The sequence below is a fragment of the Nematocida homosporus genome (assembly GCF_024244095.1).
Source record: "Nematocida homosporus strain JUm1504 chromosome Unknown 4463, whole genome shotgun sequence".
In the NCBI taxonomy this organism is placed as follows: Eukaryota; Fungi; Microsporidia; genus Nematocida; species Nematocida homosporus.
Window position 1 is genome coordinate 102327 of NW_026250685.1, and position 23523 is coordinate 125849.

Consider the following 23523-nt stretch of genomic DNA (forward strand, 5'->3'; position numbering starts at 1 on the left):
CCTCAACACCAACCTAATACCAACCCAATACTATCCACTTCAAACTCAAACTCAATTCAACTAAACTCAATTCAATACTTTATTCAATCTAAACTTTACCCAAACTCAACCAACCAACTCAACTCAACTCAATCTTAATTTGGGCAGATCACAAACCATCACCACCATTAGTACTATCAGAGTCTTGGGGTAGTATTTCTATTGATTTCCAAGAAACAAGATTTCCATGGAGTTAGAGGTGGAGCCAGAGAACGAACTGTCAGCCTTCTTTGGGTCATCAGACACCAGCCTCGGCCTAGACTGTCTTGAAGAAGAGACATGTACATGCGCTAAACTAAAACACATTATAAGTATACCCCAAATAGTCAGCTCCGAAAAGCTAATTTACGAGCCAGAAGAGGTCTCTTTTCTTCCAGAGATAAAGATAGCCATTACGTCTTTAGATAAGAACCAAGTAATTTTCCTTTGTGATACGATTGGATCTGTTTGTGAACAACTCCGGTGTCGAATATACCTCAATCCCGATAGTATTGAGAAGTGTACCCATCTTTTAGCCGGAACTAACAAAGACATGCTTACTCCCCGCACCGAAAAGTACATCAATGCTCTCATCAAGCGCAAATCAATTGTCTCCTTTTTGTGGTACATCGAGCTCTTTGAAATAGCCAAGGGTTTATCTGAGCCCTCTCCAGCCAACACAACACTAAGCAGCTATATTAAGAAACTCACGGACAAACACATAGTTGGCGGCGACCAGTTGTACGGCCTATCACCCGCGCCAAGACTTGCCCATTCCTTCAGCACCACGCGACAATTCTTCCGGTCCATTAACATATCAGCCGCCCCCGGCATTCTTACCCAAAAGGAGATAGACTTGCTTATCGAAAATGGCGGTCTTCTCAACAATATCAAGACCAAACGCACAACAGTAGCTATCCACCACCGCCAGGCCTTCTACAACCTCATCTCATCCGGATCCGCCGATTACACTAAACCCTTCGAACTTCCCAACCAACAACATTCCCTTAAGTTCATCTTCTTCAATGACCTCTAATCCCCTCTTAACTCAACTTAACTCAACTTAATACCAACTCAATTCAACCACATCTCAACTTAATCCTTCCTTAACTCCTCTTAACTCAATCTACACATGTGCGGCCATATGCTCGGGTAAGCACCGGATCCCGTTCGATCTCCGAAGTTAAGCCCGTGACAGCCTTGATAGTACTGCGATGGGTGACCGCGTGGGAACACAAGGTGCTGCACTTTTTGTTCTTCTCTCCTCCTCCCCAATTCTACCCTATTCTAACACCATTCTAACCAGTACTTCTCTTATTCTAGCACCAAATCTTATCTAAACCCAACTCAATTCAATCTTATCTCAATTTATTAAATTCAGCTTATCTATCTAATGCGACTGGATAAATGCTTCAATAAATAGCTTGTTATCTTCAGACAGACCAGGATCTCTTTTAGCAAAGGCCATTGCCATCTCTTTAGCCTCTTTCTCTTCAATGGTCTTGTAGGAAACAACCTCACATAGTGCAGCTAATTCTTTGATTGGTAGTTCGGGCATGGGCTCAAAATTCTAGCTGGGTTTCTTCTTAGTCATTCTCATACGGTTTCAGATGCACAGTCCGAGTGACAGCGAAGCTTTAAGTCCTAGTAGCGATTGTACAGAAGTTCTTCTCTCACCTTCTATTGATCCTAGTGTAACCCAACAGGAAAGTTACTATAAAGCCTTAATCTTATCAAAAGTTGTGAAAGCGATATTTTGTGCCACTCCTTTAAGTCGTGTTAAAATGCCGACGGGTAAATCGCCTTTCAAAAGTCACATTAGAACTAAGGACATACGTATTAAAACAACTTCTGGTGAGAGTTTAGGCGCCTGGATTGTTTACAATAAGAAAGTCCCGATTACTCGTTGGGTCTTAGTTTTGCATGGGAACAGTACGAATCGGTACACGTTCTCGACTTTGTACGATGCTGAACGTCTGATTGAGCACGGGACAGCTGCTCTGATCGTGGACTACCGCGGGTTTGGGGATTCAGAAGGCACAGCTAGTCGCAAGGCTTTTATTGAAGATGTAGCTGCCTGTACGAAGTATCTGTATAAAAAGAAGGTCACTAACATCTCAATCGTTGCCTACTCACTTGGCACTGCGATTGCTCTAGATTATTTGGCCAAATACTACATCAAAAAGAAAGACCATCAAGTTGTGATTGCCAAGGTTGTTTTAATCAGTCCGTTTTTGTCCACTATTCAACTACTCCAGGAGTACCGACTTTGGAATATGATTGAGTCTCTTATTCCAGACAGTTCCAAGTACGCCCAAGATGCACTGGGTTTCAATTCTCTAGAAAGTATCAAACAACTAGATCTACCCATTCTTATCATTCATGGGTCCTCTGACTGGCTCATCCCTGAACACCACGGCCGTCTCCTTTCCGAGGCCGGGCAGTCCACTCTCTTCCTACGTATTGAAAACGAGTCGCACAGCAGTCTGTTTGGTAATCCTATTACCTGGCCCAGTATTCTTCAATTTCTCCTTGATCCTAATCCAAGTACCTAATCCAAGTACCTAATCCAACTTAATTCTCTCACCAATAAACAACTTACTTTCGACGTCTTACTTCTTTTTACGCATGATCTCAGCCACGGTTTGAGTATTGGGTTTAGTTGGCTGATGCGTACTGGTTTTAGTTGCACTACTAGTTGTACTTACACTTACACTCGGCCGGACTAGATTAAGACGTTTAGAACTACGTGAACTACTGCCTCGCCAGATCACCAGTAAAGAACCCAGTAGAAAAGGACCTAGAATAGCTCCAGCCAGGCCAAAAGCTTGCATGCCCAGCGCCGCACTAATTGTTCGTCCGGAACTGTTCAATGGTTTACGTCCTACTAACTTACCTACCACTCGAGCTTGCACCAGACCGCCCACTAGCAATACACCCAAACTTATCCAGTGCTTAGCCAAACCCAAGTAAACTGCGCTCGGTAGAACATAGAGACATAAAGGTGCCACCGGGAAGAGACTCAAAAAAGCAGCAGCTACTCCGCCCACCAGAATTAAAGGCGATCCCGTACACATCCCTAAACCAACTGCATAGATAAAATGTCCTAAACACCCCACGGAATAAGCATGAACAATAGTCTCCAGCACCCCAACTATTTCACGATGCTGTGGTAAGGGTCGAACGGCATAGTACAAAGGATTCTCAGGTAAAGCATTAAAACAACCTAGTACACCCCAAAAGAATAAACACTCACTCAACCATCCAAAAGCTACTTTACTTCCCATTAGGACTTCATCCATGCACTCTTCTAACTTAACGTACAACCGGTACCAGATCAACTCTTCACTCAACTGCTCCTCCGCCCCCACACCTAAACAAGCCAGCACCCAACTTACTCCCGTCCGAATACCCTGGTGCAGCCAAGGCCGAGTCCAAGCCGCTCCCTCTACTAAGACCAAAACCTGTTCCGTATAAGCCAGTAACTCCTGGCCACCCACCACTACTACTAGAGAAGGCAGACCAACTATAAGTACGACTGGGAAGAGTGAACCCAGAAGTAATAAAGGATGCAGTACTCGCAATCTACTTTTCCTTATCTCACGTTGTAGCACATTGTAACACAAAGCCCAAAAGATAGTCCAAAGTTTCGAGCGAAAGAGTAAATAGTTCCCATAGATAAGACCTACTACTAAACCAACCCGTCCTAATTCGTCCATAAACAAAGAAATTTGCCGATCTATGTCACCTCTAAAGCTTCTCTGGCGTTTACAAGGCACTTCTGTACGTGTCCGACTTAAATCCGGACTTGATTACACCGGCACTCTTATCAGTAGTGATAAGTACTTCAATCTCTACTTGAAACAAGCTAGACAGAACAACCAAATATGGTCTGAACTCTGGATCAGGAACAACCAGATCCTCTATTTACAGAGCATTGTTTAGTTTTTAATGAATAGATGGGTACGCAAGGACTTACTTGGTTATGGGACCTATTCTATGGTCTACCGCGGCTACGATATCATGAACGGAGCCACTGTCGCCCTAAAAGTCATCAAATTAACTGAAGAGGAAGGTATGCCCAATACGGCCCTAAGAGAGATATCATTAATGAAGAAACTCTCCCATCCTAATATCTTAACTCTTCTAGATGTTGTGCATACAGAGACTCAACTCACTATCATTTTAGAGTACATTGATACCGATTTGCGCAAACTCTTAAATTCACCAGCCGAAATAGATAAGACCGCTTTAATTGCCCAACTCGTGGCTGGAGTCAAGTACTTACACGCCCAACAAATTGTCCATCGCGATCTCAAGCCACAAAACATTCTAGTCAATAAGAACGGCCAACTTAAAATTGCAGATTTCGGTCTCGCTCGCAGTTTTGAAATCAAAATGCCCTCCTACTCCTCAGAAGTCGTTACTCTCTGGTACCGCTCACCAGAACTCTTACGCGGCTGTAAAATCTATGGGTACTCCATTGACATGTGGAGTCTAGGATGTATTGTTAGTGAAATTATCACTAGAACTCCTCTTTTTTCTGGAACAGATAAGCAAGATCAGCTTTTGAAAATTTCAAAATTTTTGGTTATTTCCAAATCTGATCAAATGGAATTCTTTTTAAAAATACATACCGGTATATCTCCAACTTATTCCGGACTGGTTTTTGAATGTCTTCAAGAACATCCTGAAAAAAGGATTACAGCTGCCGAGGCAGTCGAATACTTGGGACTATCTTCAGAATAAAGATGGCGAACTGCAAAATTTTCATGAAAACGAAATATGCGTGGGGGAGATTGGTTATCAAAGATAGACGAACGAACAAACAACAAAAGGAATGTAAGTCTTTGAAGAGTATATTAGAAACTACCGAAGTTGACGGCTTGGTAGAGGCTGGCGAGATAGTTCAGTACGATTTTGCGCAACCGGGTCCATCTTTAAGAGAGATAGAAGGCTCAGAAATCAATCGAGCACTTGGTTTTGATAAAATAAGTAATGAGTTTGATATGACGTGTAATAATTTTGATATTTCAAAAACTCAGATAAGAACAAATTTACTTACTATTCCTCTAAAACCACAACCAGGACTAGCCCGTGAGGAGTACAAAAACGAAGAGCGGAAACTCTTCAACCAATGGAAACTACAAATGAACGGTCTACTCCGCCAAGCAGGAGTACTTACTCCCTATGAACGTAATCTTAATGTCTGGCGCCAATTATGGTTCACCCTAGAACGTAGTGATATTATTGTCCAGATTGTTGATGCCCGTAACCCCTTAGTTTACTACACCCCGGATATTGCTAAGTTAAGCCCAGAAAAACAACACGTTCTACTCCTCAATAAATCAGATTTACTATCGCCGGCCCAAAAACAGGCCTGGCACGTCTACTGGCAAGCCCAGGGTATTACTCACTTGTTCTACTCCAGTAAGACCGGTTGTATTGACTGGGTTGACTGGATAGGTCTTAATGGTGAAGAATTAAGAGGTAGTACTGAAGATGGAGATCTTTTAAAGGGTTTAGGTAGTCAAGGTAAGTGTGTAGGTATGATTGGTTATCCTAATGTAGGAAAGAGTTCTACTATCAATGCTATCTTTAAAAAGAAAGTAGTTCAAACTAGTCTAGTTCCAGGGAAGACTAAATCTATTCAGACATTAAATATAGGAGAAGTAACTCTTTGTGATTGTCCAGGTTTAGTCTTTCCTTCTTTAGTAGCACATAAGCAAGATTTAGTCTTAAATGGTATTTTAGCTTTAGATCATACCCGGGATATTAGAGGGTGTTTAGAAGTAATAGTAGAAAGACTTGGAGTAAGAACACTTTGTTACTTACTGGGTGTACGTTGTTTTATTAATGATTCAAGACGGTCTTTAGCTGATAACTTTATGGATGCTTTGAAGAGAACAACTGGGTGCCAGGAAGAGGGTAAATTAGTGAAGGGGTTAGTTAAGGACTATTTAGAAGGTCGGATTAAGTACGTACATGCTCCACCTGGTCTCTGTCCTGTTAAGTTTAATGAAGATTCTAATGGGGTACCAGATGAGTTTGTAGTAGATACAACTCCAAATCATGATTGGTATGCTGAGGCCCAGAAGAAGCCAGAAGCTAAACTATCGGCTGAAGACTTGCTTTATTCTAAGAAGCACTACCTGAAGAAAGGTTTGACTCGTCGCTTTCAAAACTACTAGCTTAGTATTAGGTGGGTTTAGGGTGGTATTGAGTTGAGTTGGTGTGGAGTAGTTGATAATTGAACTGCCTGCTTAAGTTATAGATAAATTAAGGTGATTTTAATATTGGTTTAGGTTAGTATTTGGTTGGTATTTGGTTTAGTATTTGCTTAGTATTTGCTTAGTAATTGTCATTAGATCATTTGCTCAGCATAATTGTGGTGAGTATTGGGTTGGTTCTTCCAAATAAAGGCAGTTTAAGTGTGAATTAGGCCGGTTTATTTAAGACGGACTTAAATGATGTGAATCGGGCGTGAGGTAATAGCGGCTGTGTCAATGTTAATGTTTAGGCACAGATCAGATAGGCTATCATAAGATAGATATAAGTAAACATAACCGGATTTTGACGCCAGATTATTGGATTTAATAGAGGGTATAGTGGCACTAGCTTTGACAAAAACAAACTTAGATTTCGGGAGACGAATAAGTCTATGGTAATTCGCATACACCTTTTCTTGGCGGCAGGAGGGACAACTATTACTTGGCTGAAGAGGGCCGATACATACACTACAGACTAGGTGCCCGCATTTGAAGAAGCAGAGCATAGTGATACTATTATTTGAGGTGAACTTTGATGCTAAAGTGCATAAGAAACGACACCAGGCAGGTCTTTTCTTTGGGATATAAAGGGCCTCGTGACAAATTGGGCAGAGGATCTCGGTGGGATTATTAGTGAGATACTTTTGAATCATTTGAAGAGTTGGATTAGGACTAGCTTGGGTAGAGATAAGCTCGGCAAGATGTTTTGGCTGGGTGGCGAATCGGAGCAGCATTGTTGCTGACAACATGACAAAGTGTGATTCCTTGTTTGGAGCATTCGCCAGCAGGATAGTGCGGTCGGGGTAGATCACTATATCTCCGTTTGTATTATTGGGCCTTGCCTCTTCTATGTGAATACTCTCAAGTGAATTTAGCCAAGTAATCAAGTAACGAGCTGAAGTTAATGTCTTCCGCGTACTTTCCGAGACCATAATATTAGTTATCCATAAGGTAATCACGCTCTTAAACCGACAATCTACCCATCGAATAATAGTTGCCAAGTCGGCTTCACTTAAAAACTGGTTGCCACAGAAGCGCAGGACTAGCTTTTGCACCGAATGTCTTGTGGTCGAAGACTCTAAATCTTGGTCGAACTGATTAGGATTGAATAAAGACCGAGTTATATAATAGCAAGTTAAAAAGTCAACCTTTAAGGTAGATAAAGTAGCTCTATAAAGAACAAGTTCTTTCTTGCCAGCCATAATATCTGTTCTAAGGTAATCAGGCGGATTAATAATGTATTCGGCCAAGGGAATGGCCAGTAGTTTAATTCCATAGTTCGTAAGCTTGGTCAAGACTTTACTATACAAACGGAAGTTTATATTGCCCAACTGCATAACTAGTCTGTCTAAGCCAAGGTTCTGGATTGACTCATGGTCCCGAAGTTCTTCATGCACATGCCTAAATAGGGAGAATCCATCGAATTTCTCTTGCTGCTGGTAGTGCACAACTTCATTAAGCTCAAGAAAGTCATTGATCAGAAGGACCTTAATCATCTGGCCTTCAGGCGAAGCCAGAAGTTGGGTAATGGCTAGATTATCAAACCGCATATTCAGAATATGCACTTCCACTAACTTAGTGAAATTGTACCCCGCAAAGATATGGTAGATAACACGCATGTTAACATTGTCTAGCACCAAAAACCCAATGTTCATTTGCAGCTTAGTATATTCCTCCGCCCTTCTTGCTTTCAGAGTCAAAGGCTCAAACGTACTATCGCCCGGCTGGTCATTTTGAACATTCGAAATATTAACTTCATGCGCAGTTATGTTCTGAAACAATTCAAGAATCTCAATACATCTTGTGGTCTGTCCCTTATATGTAGCGCCCATTCCCACAATCTTAATAATCGTATAGCAAATGTTCTGGCAGAAGCACATGTATTTATCCTGATAATCCGATAGAACCCATTCGTTCCTGATTGGGTGCAGCCGAATAATAACCGGTTCTTCAAGCCCCCAATCAGGAGCACTAAGTTCTTCACCCCAACAAACAACCCGGTTCTCCACAATCTCCCTAGGAACACAAAGCAAAGCACCAAGTCTAAAGAGCGTCAATAAAGTCTCATACAAGTCATTCCGGCCACGTTTATACCTGAGACATACTTCGTCAACCGAGATTCCATACCTAGCATATGTCGCAGCATTGTACATCTCTCCATAAGAATCCAAAGGAATACAAGGCATATTAGTGGCCACCATAGTATGGGCTTTACTAGCAATAATTCTAGCCATGGCCGGTTTGTGGTGCTCAGTAGCATTCAGCATATAGGATATCGAATCCAACGTAACATCTAAGCCACAGAGTGTATGCACTCTAATCGTCGACTTATTGTATCTGCCCAGATAAAGAAAGATTTCCCAATTTCCCGCCAAAATCATACGTGGATGTCTATCTACCGCATTCTCAAGCCCGAATAAAGTAGTGTTGCTCTCTATCGAACCCTGTAGGTTAATCTTCTGGCAAAACGGCACTAATTCTTGCAAGACCCCGAGATCAATCTCAGTCTCATCCGGTAGAAACGCCAAGGTGAAAGTATAATCCTTATTTAGAACCAAACCCCTAACCAGAGACAGATGGTGTATCTGCTGACTTTGCAAACGAAGACTTGAAATCGGCCGCAATAAAGGAAGATAATACCCAATTATACTCAAAAGATTACAATCCGAGGCGGCTCCAAACTCAAGTTGACAATCAAACATATAATTCGCATGCGCCACCGTATTTGCCGCTTCTATCCAGCACATATCCAGCACACTCCGGTCTATAGATAAATATCCCACCAGTGTAGATCTCAAATAAACCACCAAAGTCGCACAATCAAACATGTTAATCACCCGAGACAGAATCTGCAAGTTCAGTCTATGACATACTGAATCAACTATTTCATAATTCACCAAAACACATTCCACCCGAATAAGCGATATCTTCCTTAGCTCTTCCAAATCCGCACTCGCCTGATCCATGGTCTTATAATTAGGCAGTGTATATCGCATACACCACCCAACATAATTCATTTCATATTGCGGTGTATTCAATAAAGTCGCCTGATTAAAACTTGTTTCCACTATTCGACTCGGCTTATAAGGTATAGGATAAAAGCTCCGTTTCCGTAGAGTAAAACAAAACCCCAATTTCTTCATCTGTTCAGTCATTTCATACGCATTACTCCAATTTTCCGCCCGTCTTTCCAAATCCCCCTCATCCACTTCACTCCCAACCACCAAGCAAACAACCATTAATCCCAACCTAATCACTACCATCCGCCTAATCACTCTTCTAAACAACCTCTTCATACTTTCCATCAACCACATACTCCTCCGACTCCTATCTAGATCTCTACATATAAACCCAAAATCTGATCCCAGTCTCAAACTGATTCCATGATTTAAGAACCATGATTTCCCACCACCCAAATACCACCCCAACCCAAATACCAATCCAAATCCCAACTCAACACAACCCAATCTAAACAATAACCCACTGCCACGTCAAACACTAATTAAACACCACGTCAAACATTAGCTTAACCCAACCGATCCCCAATCCCAACTTATATACGGACTCACTACATTCTCACCACCATACCATACTACACCCCATTATATTATAATAAACACCTACATCTACATCTACATTACAACTAAACCAATACTACACCAAACTATACTATACTACACCAAACGATACTACACCAACTCAACCCAACCCAACTCTATACCACACCAAACCAAACCAAACCAAACCAACCCACACCAAACCAATACTAACTCAACCCAACTCTATACTATACTAAACTAGCATCTGTTTATTGCCGCCCAACTTCTGGACCAATTAAGCTCACCTTCTCTAAGTGCTTAGTAAACCCCGTCCCATGCTTCTTAAACACCGACTCGTGCACAATCGGCCGCCCTAAAGCACTTTTAAGCGCCCGCAAACACTCTGCCATTTCCTCTATAGTGTACACACAAAAGTGATGAAAGACTTCCCACTCCCCAACTTCTAACAACGCCCGGGCCACATACGCCGCACAACTTCCTAATAAAGAAGGCGGGTACCGCAAGAAGTGCTCATCCAAAATCACCAAGTCCAGAACAACCACCCCCAACCTTTCCACCTCCTCCTCCGCACCAGCCGCTCGTCTTAGCCAGTTCAATGGTGAGGGATACCCCATCCGATACTCCAAACAGTGCAACAAGTACTTCTCCGCCCTTAAAATCTCCTCCTCCGTAAAACTCCGATCGGTCAACCCCACAAAGGTTTGCACCGATGGCGAAGCCACCTCCTGAAACTTAGAAGCAACCAATAAACCAGATACACCAACTAATTGTAATTTACCTATACTAACCACTCGTACTGATAAGAACCTATCTATCAAATTTACTGCTAAATAAAGTGTCTCAGGAAGTAAGTTTAACTTAGAATGAACATCAATAATCCAGTCCACTAAAACAGTCCGCATAGCCCAACGTAACTCATCCTGAAAAGACATATACTCAGGTACAGCCATAAACATTCTCTCTTCCAATTGATAGCGCGCCAAAATACTTACTACATATTCTGATGGTATTTGCTCATTTAAAAGGTACTTACCTTCAACTTTACTGATGGGAGAACTCCTCCGCCTATTCCTTACCTCGGCAAAAGGTCTTCTTACTCCTCGCTTATCTCTATTGCCTATCAAAATCACATTTTCATTAGTTACTTTCATACCAGAGATGGAGCTAAATAAAAGAAAATGAAATTTGCTTAAAGCTAATCAATGAGTATAGCTGTTTACATAAAAGCACTAAGTGGCGAGAGTAGTCAAGACCAGATAAGATCAATTTTATTAGACATTGGTGGTCAGGATATAAAAGATATAGATAGTGAAGAATTGGTGGAAAAGTTGTTAAAATTAGCGCGGGAGTCTGACTTACTTATCTCTTTGAAAGCTTTACAGATTTTAACAAGAATCTTTCGCTATCGGAATACGGCTAAACCGGAGTACTATGCAATTGTGGCTGAAATGATTAAAGAGTCTCCGAATGCTAAGAAGACGGAGCAGGTTCTTATCTTTATGCAGCGGTTGGGGAGTTTGGAGTACCAGAAGGAAGCTTTGGCGGTCGAGTTGTTTCGTGAGGATCCGATTAGGGCGGAGATGGCTAGTAATGAGGATTTAGTTAGTGCTATTCTGGCTGTATGTACTAAGCGGGAGTGTAAGTATCAGGGGTTGTTATTGTTATGGTTGTTGACCTTTTCAGAACGGGCTTTGCGGAAGTTAGAAGTTTCACCTTTATTCTATATGTTATCTTTTGTATCGCGGGATTGTAAGGAGAAGGAATTAAGGATATCTTTAGCTATTGTACGTAATTACTTGAGTTATAGCACGAAGTATAATTATGGGGCCTTTCAGAAGATAGAGGAACTCTTATCTGTGGCTTCAAATCGAGGGAATAAGAACGATCCGGAAGAGCAGGAGGACTTGAATGTATGTCGGGCTAGATATGCGGCCTTATCTAAGAGTGTGTCTACTTTTGATTCTTATTTGGAAGAGTTAGAGAGTGGGCATTTACAGCCTTACTCTTATCACTTCAGTGCGGAGTTCTGGAAGAACAATTTAGAGAATGTGCGTAGTCGGCGGCTGGAGATAGTTAAGGCTTTGAAGAGGTACTTGAAATCTGAAGATCCTCAGAACATTTGGATTGCCTCGAATGATATTTACCGGATTGTAGAGGCTCAACCGGAAGCGGTTCGGGCGATCAGGCAAATGGATATCCATCAGGCCTTGTTTGAAATTCTAGCTTCGAAATGCAGTGAGGATGTTCGGTTTCATGTTATGGAAGCACTGAGTGTTTGCTACACGCGTGAGTAGTGAATGGAAGAGATAAGATACTCGTTTAAATAAACCAGTCAGTTAGAATTAAGTTAGTATTTGGGTTGGGTTAGTATTGGGTTAGGTTGAGTTGGGTTAAGTTGAGTTGGGGTGTGTATTGGGTTGGGTTGGGTTGTGTTAAGTTGTGTATTGGGTTAGTATTAAGTGGTTGTTATATTTTGATGAGTAATGCAATATGATCTAGTTGGAATATACTCTAATTAGTCTGTATTGAGTTGAGTTAGTATTTGATTGAGTTTAGTATTGAGTTAGTATTTGATTGAGTTAATGATTTATTGAGATTAGTGGGCTAATTATCCTAGTAGGGTAATTAGAGGAATGTAGAACTAATATTAGCTGGTCATAATTATAATCTTAATATTAACTTAACTCAACTCAACTTAACTTAACTTAACTCAACTCAACTCAACTCAACTCAACTCGACTCATTTGATGGTTTGTAATTTGTATCAAGTTAATGGGATAGGAATGGGTTGGGATTGGGATATGATGGTCGATGGGATCAAAGATCGGTGTTTCAACGTGGGTTACAAATCAAAACCGATGGGCAATCAATAAAATAATAGCAGCCATAAATTGCTGGGTTGAATCGATACCCAATTGGTAGATCCTGTTTTAAAGGAGTGACATGTGCCAAGGAGATGCAAGAGGAGACTTTATCAAGGCAGCTGAAGAGTTCCTTTGACTTTGACTGTAGTATTTGCCACTGTGAAGTAGAAATGCCAGTGGTAACCCTTTGTGGCCATTTGTTTTGCTGGGGATGCTTATGCAAATGGGGGGCTAGATCTAGTATCTGTCCGGTTTGCAAGACCACATGCTCACTCTCTTCCGTCATACCAATCTATTCTAAAGGCGTAGCTGGGGCTAAAGGCACTCTTCCCAAACCACCACCAATTCCCAAGCACCAACCTAAAAACAATCCACTAGGCCTATCATATCAAGATAGCATTAGACTTTTCCATATGGAAGGACTAGAATACAGAAGAACCGTCTATAATCGCCACTGCTTTTTCTCCAAGATCTTTTATGCAATCATGCTTATGTTTTGTGTAGTAGTCCTACTACTACTAGAGTGAATAAAAGTACATATTATTGGGTTGAGTTAGAATTCGCATAGAATTGAATTATGATTAGATTGGGTTAGTATTGGATGTTAGGTAGTGATAGGCTTAGATTAGACTTGAAATAATATTTATTAAAGTTGTGATAAGATCATGTTTGTTAAATTAGAGATAAGATAAGCTAAATTAGTACTAGATTAGACTCATATCTAAGCAGAATTAGCAAGTACTTAGTAAAATTCTTTAGGACCCCCTGCTTCTAGAGTCACATCCTTCTTATGAATAGGTGTGCTACAGAAGTCAAGATTTAATGGCTAAAGTATAACCAAAGATTATTCTGCGGATTAACTCAGCCGGACATTTAAGTATTAAGCTCCTATAAGTGTTAGATCTCTTAAAATTTCTTATGCAGCCGGTTGACTGGGCAGTTGCGCAGAAGGGAAAGCGAGTTAGAGTAGTCCTTAGAACGGGTAAAGTTTATACTGGAGTTTTGGTTAATTATGACGCGAATGTTAACCTTTTAATGAATGAGTTAGTGCATTGGAATACGGATGAGAAGATTGGCCGGGCTATTCTTAGTGGGGCAACAGTAGCTTACATTGAAGCTATCAATTAGTTTAATAAAGTATTAGTTAAGTTTTGGAAACTAGTGAATATTGAGTTGGTTTGGGTTGGTGTTGGTGTTGGTATTGGACTGGGTTGGTATTGTGTTGGTTGGGTTGGGAGTGAAACTACAATGTATTTGATGACGTCATCGTTATTTATATTTTATGATCACCTGATGACGTCATCAAATAAAAATAAGATCTTGTTCAGTATGACCAACTATTTTCATTGGGTTAGTATGATTTGTGAGATTTATGTCATACAGTAAGTCTATCTATAATATCTAAAGTGTATGTTGTTATGCATCTACATGTGCTGTAACGTAGTTGTGGTTAGGCGTGATTGGGTGCGGTCTTTAGACTTAGTTTGGCGGTGGGAAATAAGAGTTTAAGAGTTGATTGGGTACTAGACCAATTAAATGGATTATTGTATAAGATGGTGTTGTATTGGGTTAGAGTAAAGTAAAGTAAGTATTACAGTGGTCTTTATTGGATGCGTGGGGGCTGGAAGGTCCGAGGGAGGAGGGACTCTTCGATGGCCCATTCTTCGAGACCGGCCGTAGAGTTTTGGTGCTTGAAAGTAATGGAAGGAATAGAAGTGGGTTGGGAGCTGATGGTGGTGGGAAGGACTGCTGGGGAGGACATAGTTGGGGAAGAATAAACCATGATGTTGTTTAGAGTGAGCTTTTTGAGGGTATTGTGGGGTGAGAGAGTAAGAATCTCTTCTATGATGGGACGATGAATGGGTGAGAGATTGGAGAGAGAAATGTTGATTTCTTGGAGGTGGAAAGGAAGGGTTTGGTTAATAAAGAACGAAATAATATCTGGTATTTGGCTGGAAGAGACTGCTAGGGCGAGATGGAGGGAAAGGGAGGAGACTTTCCAGGTGTCAGGACAAGGAGTATGTAATGTGAATAGATCACCGGGCTGGAAGTCTGGAGTTGACTGGTTTAGGAAGATTTCTAGATGGAGGTTGGAAATAACGTACTTTAGAAAGGAATTAGGCAGGTAGATGCCTAAATGGGCGGGAGCGTTGGCCGATGGATGGAGGACTAGAGAAGTAGCGGTGTAAAGTTGGTGATCGATGAAACTGCGCCACAGAATAGGTAAATGCAAAGGAGTAGGATTAATGGGTGGTTTGGGAAGTGATTGGAGAGTAAGAGATTCCAGGTGGGCAAATTGAGTGAGTTGGGAAATATCAAGGGTAAGTTGGAATTCTTTCTCGATATGTAAGCGCTTGAGTGATTGGGGATTAATTAAGTTGAGGACATGGAGATTAGTTAGCTGGTTGTTGATGAAAAAGAGATTGATGTCATGGATGAATTGTAGATGGGCGAATGCTTTAGATATAAGAGAGGCGGATGTTTCTGAGAAGATAAGAGTGGTAGCAATAAGAGTGCAAGGGAATTGTGAAGTGTCTAGCCATTTAGTTGCTTGGCCGGTGATTTTAAGGCTTTCAAGGGAGTGAATAGAAGAAATAGCTCGGAAGAGTTTGCCGGAGAGAGTGCAGTTGGCAAAACACAACGAGCGAATAGGATTAAGATTATCTAGCCATTCAAAACTTGGTAAATTGTGAAGACTCGAATCTAGTAGTTCAAAAGAGTCGCAAATAATGCGATTAGATTTCAAAAATAAAGATAGTGAGTATAGTTCATCTTCAGAAAGTTGATGAAGATGGCTTAGCCTAATGATAAACCATCTGCGATTGAAGAATTCAGAAGATAGATGCTGGTTCAATGCCTCTAGTGGAAAGCTAACCTCACGATTTAGATCATTAAACCAAATAGAAGGAGTGTGCTTTTTAGAGTGCTTGTTGCCTCGAGACATCAGAGTGTAACCTAAAACGCCGAGCACGACAGTGGCCATGGATATTGAGATACAAAACTCGACGATCATTATACTCCGTACCCATCTTAGTATAAGAATGGCCTACGCCAAAAATGTCTTTGAACAGACCAATAAGCCATCAGGAGTATCTGCCTACTTGAGACTAAGCAGGGGCAGTATTAAGTTGGTGTTTAATTGGGTCAGTATTAACACTGCCCCAGAGATACCCAATCAATAGTATACAGCCCATAACTCACCACCCCTCTCCATTTCTCCTCTCCTTACCTCACCACATCTCAAACATCAATCCATCTCATCTCAAACATCACAAAACCCTACAAACCGTGCCCCAATCTTATACTACAACTCAACCCAACTCAACACCAACTCAATTCCAACTCACTCCAATCTTAACTCACCCCATTGGTAGAAGAGTTCCTTGGCTATAAAGAGTTAGGGTTAAGTCTGGAAAGTAGAAGCGAAACACAGCTAGTGTTTTGTTAACTCCTAAAACAACTCGCTCTGGATCTAGTTGGCAAATAGCTACTAAAGCACTGATACTGGCCGCTGTGGTAATAAACAAAGCGGGCAACCCATCCGCTTGCAAGTATTTAGGCGAATGTTGAAGAGACTCTGACTGAATTGTTCCACTGATAGTTATTTTGAGCTGTTTAGTAGTAAAGGTAAATTGAGCTGTTTTGGCATCATAAACGGCTAGGTTTTTGATCATTTCAATGTTCAAATCAACTAGTACTAATTGTTCTGGCTCGATAAGCTCGGGTGCTTCTCTTGTCTTAAAGGGACAATCAATGTAAAGAACATACTCACCCTCCTCAACAGTCACTTGGGCTACTTCCTTATCCCTAAGAAAATCAATGTCTGAGAAGAGCTTACACTCCCTAAAGAGACGCAGAAAGTCTGAAGCCCGGCCTTCGATTGAACCCACATAACTATTTGGAAGAACAGTCTTCCTGGCTTGTATTTGCATTTCTATCTCTTTAATGCCTGTAAATATGACCTCTTGATTAGTAAGCCAAATTTGCAGTTTCCGAGGCGAGATACAACGAATAATGTTCTGTAAAAGAAGAAGAGTGGTCATACAAGAGATGGGCTACGAAAATTTATTCTGAAGAATCCATTGCTTGCTCTTCCGAATCGCTCCTGAGCACTTAAGCGGCGTAATTTGACAACTTTGATCATTGATAGTTGAAATATAAGGAACTAGGCGGTAAAGAGTGTTTTTGCCCACTAAAAGGACTTTGATAATACAGAGACCCAAATAAGGCCAGAACTCAGTTACTTGTAGGCGAGGAATTGTGTAGGCGTAGTCCCAGTCGTTTAGATTGGCTGCTGCTGCTCGTTCAATAGCATGTAAGAGAGGTTTGGCAGAAAGATTAAGGAGGGGCCGGTTGGAAGGGGTGGAAATCTTAAGCACAATATAGCGATACTTCTCACGGACCATAAAATATTTGCTATCTTGGAATGGTCTAGAGCTGGTTGAATTTTTTGGATGACTTAAATTTCCTTTTATGGTAATATTTTAACTTCACTAGAATTAAGGTAATAAAAAAGATAAAGTATGTATTGGATTAGTATTGTATTAGAATTAGAAGGTAGACCGATTACTTAGCTGTTTTTTGGCGGCTGCGAATAGCACCATTTTGGCAGACGTAAGCAATAACTTGATTGTTTTGAATAATTTGACCGGTGCAGTAGGCCATATTGTTAATGACGTGGTTGACTGTAATTGAATAAAAGAAAGGAGTATGGATTTCAAAGGCGTCAAGATTAGCGAATTGGATGGAATGGGTGATAGTAAGAATATTGTATATCTTGCTGGTAATGTCCTCATTTTGGGAAATAATCGCAGTTTCCAGTATGTGGTCATCGGACAGGAAGGCCAGAAGTAAGATTTTGGCTAGGCTGGAATCGGATTGGAAGAATTGATTGCGAGGTTGTCGGCTAAAATCAAAGAGAATACACCTACTCCATGGATCATCACTTAAACCTTTCAACCGGACACACTTCTCAGCATAAAAGCGGCACATCTGGCTGCGAATAGTACTGGGAGTCATTCCTTTGTTAGCCGCATAAACTTCAGGTGTATCAAACAGGTCTATAAGATTACTTACTTGCTTATGAGTAGTGGTAGAAGGATTGGCTATTTGGTCACTTGAGCTAGTGCCATTATTCTTATTATCTTTGCAGTACTTCTCTAGATGGTCGGTGGCTGGCTTGGTGATTAAATCGGTGAATTTTGTACCAGTGTGTAGTAAGACTGTTCCACGAATAGTTACTTGGTATTCATTATTCTCTGACTCTTGCTTGCCAGTAATACCCAGCTCAATCATTTGTTTGCCAGCTCGATTTTCTGTTTCGATTTCATAAACTATCTTCTTGTCGGGCTTAGTTTCTAGATAGAAGGTGCAATTGGATGAGAACACTGTGTACGTCGGGTACTTCTTAAGTGCGCAATGAATGAGATGTGAAAACAGTTGTCCACCAAAAACAGGCCGGCCACTTAAAGCACTCCATAACTCTTCAGAACAAAACCAACGAGTGATAAGATCGTCTTGGTCCTCATATGTCATTCTTTTTGAATCCATTACAGGGGTACACTTTGAAATTGCAGTTTTATGAAGAACATTCCAAAGATTGGACTCTTCTTCCTGGATAACCCCAGGAACAGCTATCAGGAGGCCAATAAATGACCAAATAATAAAGAGGTACCAAAGTAGCGATTTGTTAAGCACCATAGATTGTCCGATAGCCATAAAACTTCCTAGGTGTGTATAAAAGGAAAAACTCTAAATTGTGATTACCTTATTTGGCCCACTTTGGTAATGGTTAATTTCCTAATTGGGAAAAAGTCAAAATAGAATTTAATCATCAGTACGCTATTGCATCCAAAGATCCAGGTACAACTTAGATTGATCTTACATATATTTAGTTGGACTAGCACAATCTAAGTACATTTAATCTAACCAAATATTAACGTCAACGAAGTATTCGCACAAGTATCTACACAACCACTCATATCTAATCCCATTCCATTCCAAATTGGGTTAGTATTAACATCCATACAATTAAGTTGATATTGAGGTGGCATTGAGGTGGTATTGAGTTGGTATTGAGTTGGTGTCACTATCAATATTATATTAAACCAAACTCAACTCATGCTAAATCCACTACCAACTCAATATCACTATCAATATTATATTAAACTAAGCCAAACTAAACATAACATAATACTAAACTAAACAGAACATAATACTAAACTAAACTCAACACAGCCCAACTAAACACAAACACAATACAATATAAACGTAATATAAACTTGACTTGACTTAATTTAGTACTTAGAAAGATCTTTAAGATCTCTTTCCAACTCTTCAACCGTTTTAATACGACTGAATTCCTTGGACATCTCTTTCTCGCTAACTACTGGTGCTCCAAAGTCTATCTTGGTCAGATCAAGTAAGTGAGGAGTCTTTTCCCAATGCACATACGGACAGTCTTTCTTCTTGCACCCTCCTCTACTCTCCCAGTAACAAGGAACGCCTTTCTTTTCTTTGTTTTGGTAGTTTGAGTGTCGGTACATACAGCTATCAGGACACTCTATACCATTGGTCCAATTAGAACAAGTTGTAGAAGAGTTCTTAGCTGCAGTACTGTGTCTGAAGGTACAAGCACTACCCCGTGCACAGGATGACGTCATGAAGTAGAAGCAATCCTCTCTCATTTTTCCTGGGGATTGCAAATTTACTTCCTTCTATAGATGGCTTCGTATAGTCTAGTTAGATCAGATTGATCGTTGGGGTGTAAGAAAAGTCCATCGATTAATCTGTTGTTAAAAATAGTTCTGATTGTTTCTGATTCTTTCATTGTTTTTGGTTTTTTGATTAGATTGTGCCGGAAGTTAGCTAAGAGTGTTTTGAAAAGGACTTTGAGAAGAACAATAGGTTCTTTGGTGCGGTAGGTAAGATGGTTGAGACACTTAAGTGTAATAAGGCCTTCAGAATAGATAGCAGCAATAAATGAAGCTAGATTGTATATCTCTTTGATGGGAAGAGTTTCAAGATGAGCTAGTTGTTTCTCAATGGCAGTATAGAGGTGTTTGTTGAACGAACTTTGGTGGTTGGGTCGGGCTGTTTTGATAAGGGAGGTGGCGAGATCGGCATAGTAGCGGTTGTACTTCTGCTCTTTAAGACAGAGGAAGAGGAGAAGATTGAATACTTCGGCGAATTGTTTGACTTTAAGTGCTTCTTTATAAAGTAGGCCTTGGGCTTCTGGGAAGTCTTTGCTGGTTGTAATTATACTGAAGACGCGTTTCTTTAGGGTAGTATTCATGCCAAACTTAGCTGCGGCTACTTCTTCTTGGTCAACTGCTTCAGTTTGGACTTCAATCGGCTGTGCTGTGGTTTTATCTACTATTTCTTTGATAGATTCTTTCATTGTTGCTATCTCTTCTTTAAGGACTTCTCGGAAGGGGTTTTGGTTCTTAGTAAGGGCATTAAGGGCCCAAAGAAGGAAAGTAGGAAGATAAGAAGGGGTAGAGGATTGGGTTGTTTGTGATTCATTTTCAGATAAGGAATTAGCGGTTGTTTCGGCTAATTTGGTCTTGAGAAGAGATAAGACTTCTTTATCTAAGGTCGTACTGGTCATTTGCAGAATACGTAGAATTTGGAGAAGCTCGTGCTGTTCAACGAGCTGGGTAAGTGCGCGGTTGATATATGAAGTGTCTATCACACCGTACGTATTTAGATAACAAAGTAAAGTGACTGTATCTGGTGACATAGATCTTTTAGGATCGATTAATGGTTTAAGAAGACTTTTGATAATTTGCTTATCTAACAAAGAATGAACGAGTGATAAGAATGAGGAGAGGACTAGAAGGTTAGTTTGAGCATTAGGAGTGCTAATAACGGTTAAAAGAGCACTTCTAGCTCGATCTGGACTGTTTTGATAAACTTGTTCAATTTTGTTAAATACTTGTGATAAGGTTGAAGAGGCTAGCTGATTGTAAGCTAACTGGACTGTTCTTTGAATAGTGGATGGATTGGGGGTCATCGGCTAAATTTTTTAGTCCGTTTCTCAATTACCTCATCTTCTTCTTCTGGAATTGATCTGCGTTTGTTTATCTTAACGGTTGATTGGTAGCAAAAGGCTACTTCATCAAGTGCCATTCTTCTGGCTCTAAATTCAGGGGGTTTAGTCGTAGTAAGCACACCAGGAAAGTGTTTAAAAGCTTCAGCATACAGTTCTAATAACCCCATAGACAGAAAATTTGGATTGGTATTGAGTTAGTATATTGAGTGGGGTGGAGTTGGTTTGGGTTGTGTGGAGTTGTGTGGAGTTAGATGGAGTTAGATGGATGGATTAAATTGTATTGGTTTAGTATTTGATATGTGTTTATTTATGATTAGTATACGTTTATTGGTTGTGCTTGGCAGAATTTGGCGGTTAGTCCTGGCCATTGGGTTCATCTGGTGGGTGCTCGGAAGAGGGGGTAAGGCTGTGGAAGAGAGTATAGAGGTAGGGAGATTTGATATGGGGTAGAGCTGTTTGGAAGAGATTTTGAAATTGAGATAAGAGGTCTAAAACATCTCCTTCAGATAGATGTTCTTTTTGGGGTAGCTCGATATAGAAGAAAGATAGAGATAAGAAAGTACTGTAAAATCTGAGTAATTTGGGGTTGGTAAGCAATGAATCCTGCATAATACTAGCCATTGCTGTTCCTAGTGCAGTATGGTAATTGGAAATCGTAGGACATACTAACAATGATTTGACTTCTTTTTGGGCTCGTTCAGTTATGTACATACGCATAGATGTAGTAAAAACCAGCAGTATTTGTCTTAGTCGCCAATCTGAGTAATAATGGCTTAAGGTATATTCAATGGCATAAAAAGAGTATAATAATCGGAATAAGATTTTGACTTCAGAGATAGCTTTAGTCGAAAAGAAGAAAGAAAGTACTGTTCTTGGATTAAAGATCAGATCTAAACCCTGCAGTAAAGATGGTCGATACAATGTTCTTTTGGTTTTTGTTTCCATAATACTAGTTAAAGTTGTAGATAGTGAATTATTAGCTAGTTCGTAGTAGATATTAGGATGCTCATTTGCTTCTGGATTTTCAAGACGATTGCATGTTTCATTAATAAATGAATACCCTCTACTTATTTCGGTCTTTTCATCTAAGCGGCTGGTTTTAAGAATATGGTTGGTTAGAGCTACAATACGTTCATCTGGCTGGGCAAATACCTTATCTCCTAGTTCGGCAAATAGTTCTGAAAACTTACACCCATCAATCAAAACTTTAGCAAATATCTCTCTTATCTCCCTAATCCATCCTGACTTAACTTCAGGCGCATCGTATAGTTTAGCTAAATACTCCCGTAGTAAACTATCATTAAACCCAATATTTAACTTGTTCTGCACTAGAATATCTCCTACTAACTCTACTGTTGCATCACCAGCCGCCTTCCTTATTCTAGCCAGCTTGCCCATTTCTAGGATAAGTTCTCCTCTCTCCCTAAGATAAGTAGGCAACTCTTTCTTCTTATAATGGCCACTCCAAAAACAATCACTATAATCATACCGACTGCGCTCTTCAAAGTATTCTAGCGGCCGATTACCACTCGCTACTCCTACTAATATCCGGTTAATTGGTCTGACTACTGCACTTACTATCCCGGCACATTCCCATGGCAAATGACTATCTAATAACATCGCTAAAACAAAGACACTCTCAATACCATCCAAACGCCCCATCAGATTCCGCAAGATCTTAAAGATCCTAGCCTCTTCCTGAAAGATAAAAGGCAAGGACTCCATCACTACTTCTCCTCTTAAGTATCCCTGTCTAACTACACCTACTCGCCTAAAGAACCCTTCTATTTCCATTTCCATTCCCTTCAGCAAACACTGTTTAGTATACGACTTATTATAGTATTCTTCTTCAATCCGATACTTTATCTCTTTTACACCTACTAAGATATCCATTAAAGTATGTATAATGCGAACTTCATCCCGCCCCAAGTCATTCCTTAAGGCCACCTCTATTCCTTCGCCTTTTCTAATTTGAATACACCCTCCATCCAGTCCCAACATACTATATAAGAGCTCTTCAACTAACCCACTATTTCGCTGCATAAATAAAAACAGAGGTCTAGCGTTTAGTATGGTCTTAGTAGGCTATTAAGTTAGTGCTAGTATGTCATTAAGTTGATATTAAATGATATTGGGTTATGGCCAGACATGTACTTTTGTTAGATACACTATCATTACTTTATTCATTGTCTACTACTCAATCTATCTGATATTCTTAGTTTCAGCTTTCATTTATAACTAAGAGCAATAACCGCTATCTTTACATATCTATAATTCTTAACCCATTTCAAAACAACTGATAAACCACCCCAATCTCTATCCACTACTTAAGCTACTCAAAAGCAAACACTATCTCATAAATACCAACTCAATTCAATTATAACTTATCTTTTCTCCTAATTCCAAATTAGCAATCTAGTCTAGTCATTAAAATATTAAAAGACAATCTAGTACTACAATTTCAATTTAGTTTGAGTTAAGATTTGGTTTAGTTTTAAGTTAGATTTAGTTTGAGTTAAGTTAAGATTTAGGTTAGACTTAGTTAAGGTTTATTCAGAATACAGATTAGGATAATACTTTAACTCAAGACTAACAACCCAAGACTAATCTAGCACCAACCGAAGCAATCAATCAATAAACACAACACTCAACCAATATATTACCAACACAATACCATACTAGTAGCAGAGCACCAAACTATCTTTAAAGTCAATATACGAACTCAATACCAACCCAATACGAACCCAATCCTAGCCCGA

At 40.2% G+C, this 23523-nt stretch overlaps 18 protein-coding genes across 18 annotated transcripts; 7 read left to right on the forward strand and 11 right to left on the reverse strand.

Moving 5' to 3' along the window:
- Positions 1 to 226: 226 nt before the first annotated feature.
- Positions 227 to 1054, forward strand: NEHOM01_0627 (uncharacterized protein; the record flags this gene model as incomplete). Its single annotated transcript, XM_051489505.1, has 1 exon — positions 227 to 1054. The coding sequence occupies one exon, from the start codon at positions 227 to 229 to the stop codon at positions 1052 to 1054; it is 828 nt and encodes a 275-aa protein (XP_051345465.1).
- Positions 1055 to 1408: 354 nt separating this feature from the next.
- NEHOM01_0561 (uncharacterized protein) lies at positions 1409 to 1576 on the reverse strand (the record flags this gene model as incomplete). The annotated part of the gene is made up of 1 exon (XM_051489439.1): positions 1409 to 1576. The coding sequence occupies one exon, from the start codon at positions 1574 to 1576 to the stop codon at positions 1409 to 1411; it is 168 nt and encodes a 55-aa protein (XP_051345399.1).
- Positions 1577 to 1628: 52 nt separating this feature from the next.
- NEHOM01_0628 (uncharacterized protein) lies at positions 1629 to 2573 on the forward strand (the record flags this gene model as incomplete). Its single annotated transcript, XM_051489506.1, has 1 exon — positions 1629 to 2573. One exon carries the CDS (start codon positions 1629 to 1631, stop codon positions 2571 to 2573), a length of 945 nt encoding a protein of 314 aa, XP_051345466.1.
- A 57-nt stretch (positions 2574 to 2630) lies between these two features.
- On the reverse strand, positions 2631 to 3737 carry NEHOM01_0629 (uncharacterized protein; the record flags this gene model as incomplete). Its single annotated transcript, XM_051489507.1, has 1 exon — positions 2631 to 3737. The coding sequence occupies one exon, from the start codon at positions 3735 to 3737 to the stop codon at positions 2631 to 2633; it is 1107 nt and encodes a 368-aa protein (XP_051345467.1).
- Positions 3738 to 3759: 22 nt separating this feature from the next.
- NEHOM01_0562 (uncharacterized protein) lies at positions 3760 to 3963 on the forward strand (the record flags this gene model as incomplete). Its single annotated transcript, XM_051489440.1, has 1 exon — positions 3760 to 3963. One exon carries the CDS (start codon positions 3760 to 3762, stop codon positions 3961 to 3963), a length of 204 nt encoding a protein of 67 aa, XP_051345400.1.
- A 6-nt stretch (positions 3964 to 3969) lies between these two features.
- NEHOM01_0630 (uncharacterized protein) lies at positions 3970 to 4767 on the forward strand (the record flags this gene model as incomplete). Its single annotated transcript, XM_051489508.1, has 1 exon — positions 3970 to 4767. One exon carries the CDS (start codon positions 3970 to 3972, stop codon positions 4765 to 4767), a length of 798 nt encoding a protein of 265 aa, XP_051345468.1.
- A 23-nt stretch (positions 4768 to 4790) lies between these two features.
- Positions 4791 to 6209, forward strand: NEHOM01_0631 (large subunit GTPase 1; the record flags this gene model as incomplete). The annotated part of the gene is made up of 1 exon (XM_051489509.1): positions 4791 to 6209. One exon carries the CDS (start codon positions 4791 to 4793, stop codon positions 6207 to 6209), a length of 1419 nt encoding a protein of 472 aa, XP_051345469.1.
- A 272-nt stretch (positions 6210 to 6481) lies between these two features.
- NEHOM01_0632 (uncharacterized protein) lies at positions 6482 to 9592 on the reverse strand (the record flags this gene model as incomplete). Its single annotated transcript, XM_051489510.1, has 1 exon — positions 6482 to 9592. The coding sequence occupies one exon, from the start codon at positions 9590 to 9592 to the stop codon at positions 6482 to 6484; it is 3111 nt and encodes a 1036-aa protein (XP_051345470.1).
- Positions 9593 to 10095: 503 nt separating this feature from the next.
- Positions 10096 to 10998, reverse strand: NEHOM01_0633 (G2/mitotic-specific cyclin 2; the record flags this gene model as incomplete). The annotated part of the gene is made up of 1 exon (XM_051489511.1): positions 10096 to 10998. The coding sequence occupies one exon, from the start codon at positions 10996 to 10998 to the stop codon at positions 10096 to 10098; it is 903 nt and encodes a 300-aa protein (XP_051345471.1).
- A 51-nt stretch (positions 10999 to 11049) lies between these two features.
- On the forward strand, positions 11050 to 12141 carry NEHOM01_0634 (V-type H+-transporting ATPase subunit H; the record flags this gene model as incomplete). Its single annotated transcript, XM_051489512.1, has 1 exon — positions 11050 to 12141. One exon carries the CDS (start codon positions 11050 to 11052, stop codon positions 12139 to 12141), a length of 1092 nt encoding a protein of 363 aa, XP_051345472.1.
- A 1488-nt stretch (positions 12142 to 13629) lies between these two features.
- Positions 13630 to 13839, forward strand: NEHOM01_0563 (uncharacterized protein; the record flags this gene model as incomplete). The annotated part of the gene is made up of 1 exon (XM_051489441.1): positions 13630 to 13839. The coding sequence occupies one exon, from the start codon at positions 13630 to 13632 to the stop codon at positions 13837 to 13839; it is 210 nt and encodes a 69-aa protein (XP_051345401.1).
- Positions 13840 to 14314: 475 nt separating this feature from the next.
- NEHOM01_0635 (uncharacterized protein) lies at positions 14315 to 15694 on the reverse strand (the record flags this gene model as incomplete). The annotated part of the gene is made up of 1 exon (XM_051489513.1): positions 14315 to 15694. One exon carries the CDS (start codon positions 15692 to 15694, stop codon positions 14315 to 14317), a length of 1380 nt encoding a protein of 459 aa, XP_051345473.1.
- Positions 15695 to 16070: 376 nt separating this feature from the next.
- On the reverse strand, positions 16071 to 16754 carry NEHOM01_0636 (uncharacterized protein; the record flags this gene model as incomplete). The annotated part of the gene is made up of 1 exon (XM_051489514.1): positions 16071 to 16754. The coding sequence occupies one exon, from the start codon at positions 16752 to 16754 to the stop codon at positions 16071 to 16073; it is 684 nt and encodes a 227-aa protein (XP_051345474.1).
- A 12-nt stretch (positions 16755 to 16766) lies between these two features.
- Positions 16767 to 17117, reverse strand: NEHOM01_0637 (ribonuclease P/MRP protein subunit POP5; the record flags this gene model as incomplete). Its single annotated transcript, XM_051489515.1, has 1 exon — positions 16767 to 17117. The coding sequence occupies one exon, from the start codon at positions 17115 to 17117 to the stop codon at positions 16767 to 16769; it is 351 nt and encodes a 116-aa protein (XP_051345475.1).
- A 160-nt stretch (positions 17118 to 17277) lies between these two features.
- On the reverse strand, positions 17278 to 18429 carry NEHOM01_0638 (uncharacterized protein; the record flags this gene model as incomplete). The annotated part of the gene is made up of 1 exon (XM_051489516.1): positions 17278 to 18429. One exon carries the CDS (start codon positions 18427 to 18429, stop codon positions 17278 to 17280), a length of 1152 nt encoding a protein of 383 aa, XP_051345476.1.
- Positions 18430 to 19007: 578 nt separating this feature from the next.
- On the reverse strand, positions 19008 to 19397 carry NEHOM01_0639 (uncharacterized protein; the record flags this gene model as incomplete). Its single annotated transcript, XM_051489517.1, has 1 exon — positions 19008 to 19397. The coding sequence occupies one exon, from the start codon at positions 19395 to 19397 to the stop codon at positions 19008 to 19010; it is 390 nt and encodes a 129-aa protein (XP_051345477.1).
- Positions 19398 to 19417: 20 nt separating this feature from the next.
- On the reverse strand, positions 19418 to 20725 carry NEHOM01_0640 (uncharacterized protein; the record flags this gene model as incomplete). The annotated part of the gene is made up of 1 exon (XM_051489518.1): positions 19418 to 20725. One exon carries the CDS (start codon positions 20723 to 20725, stop codon positions 19418 to 19420), a length of 1308 nt encoding a protein of 435 aa, XP_051345478.1.
- A 393-nt stretch (positions 20726 to 21118) lies between these two features.
- Positions 21119 to 22807, reverse strand: NEHOM01_0641 (gamma-tubulin complex component 2; the record flags this gene model as incomplete). Its single annotated transcript, XM_051489519.1, has 1 exon — positions 21119 to 22807. The coding sequence occupies one exon, from the start codon at positions 22805 to 22807 to the stop codon at positions 21119 to 21121; it is 1689 nt and encodes a 562-aa protein (XP_051345479.1).
- Between the last annotated feature and the right edge of the window lie 716 nt (positions 22808 to 23523).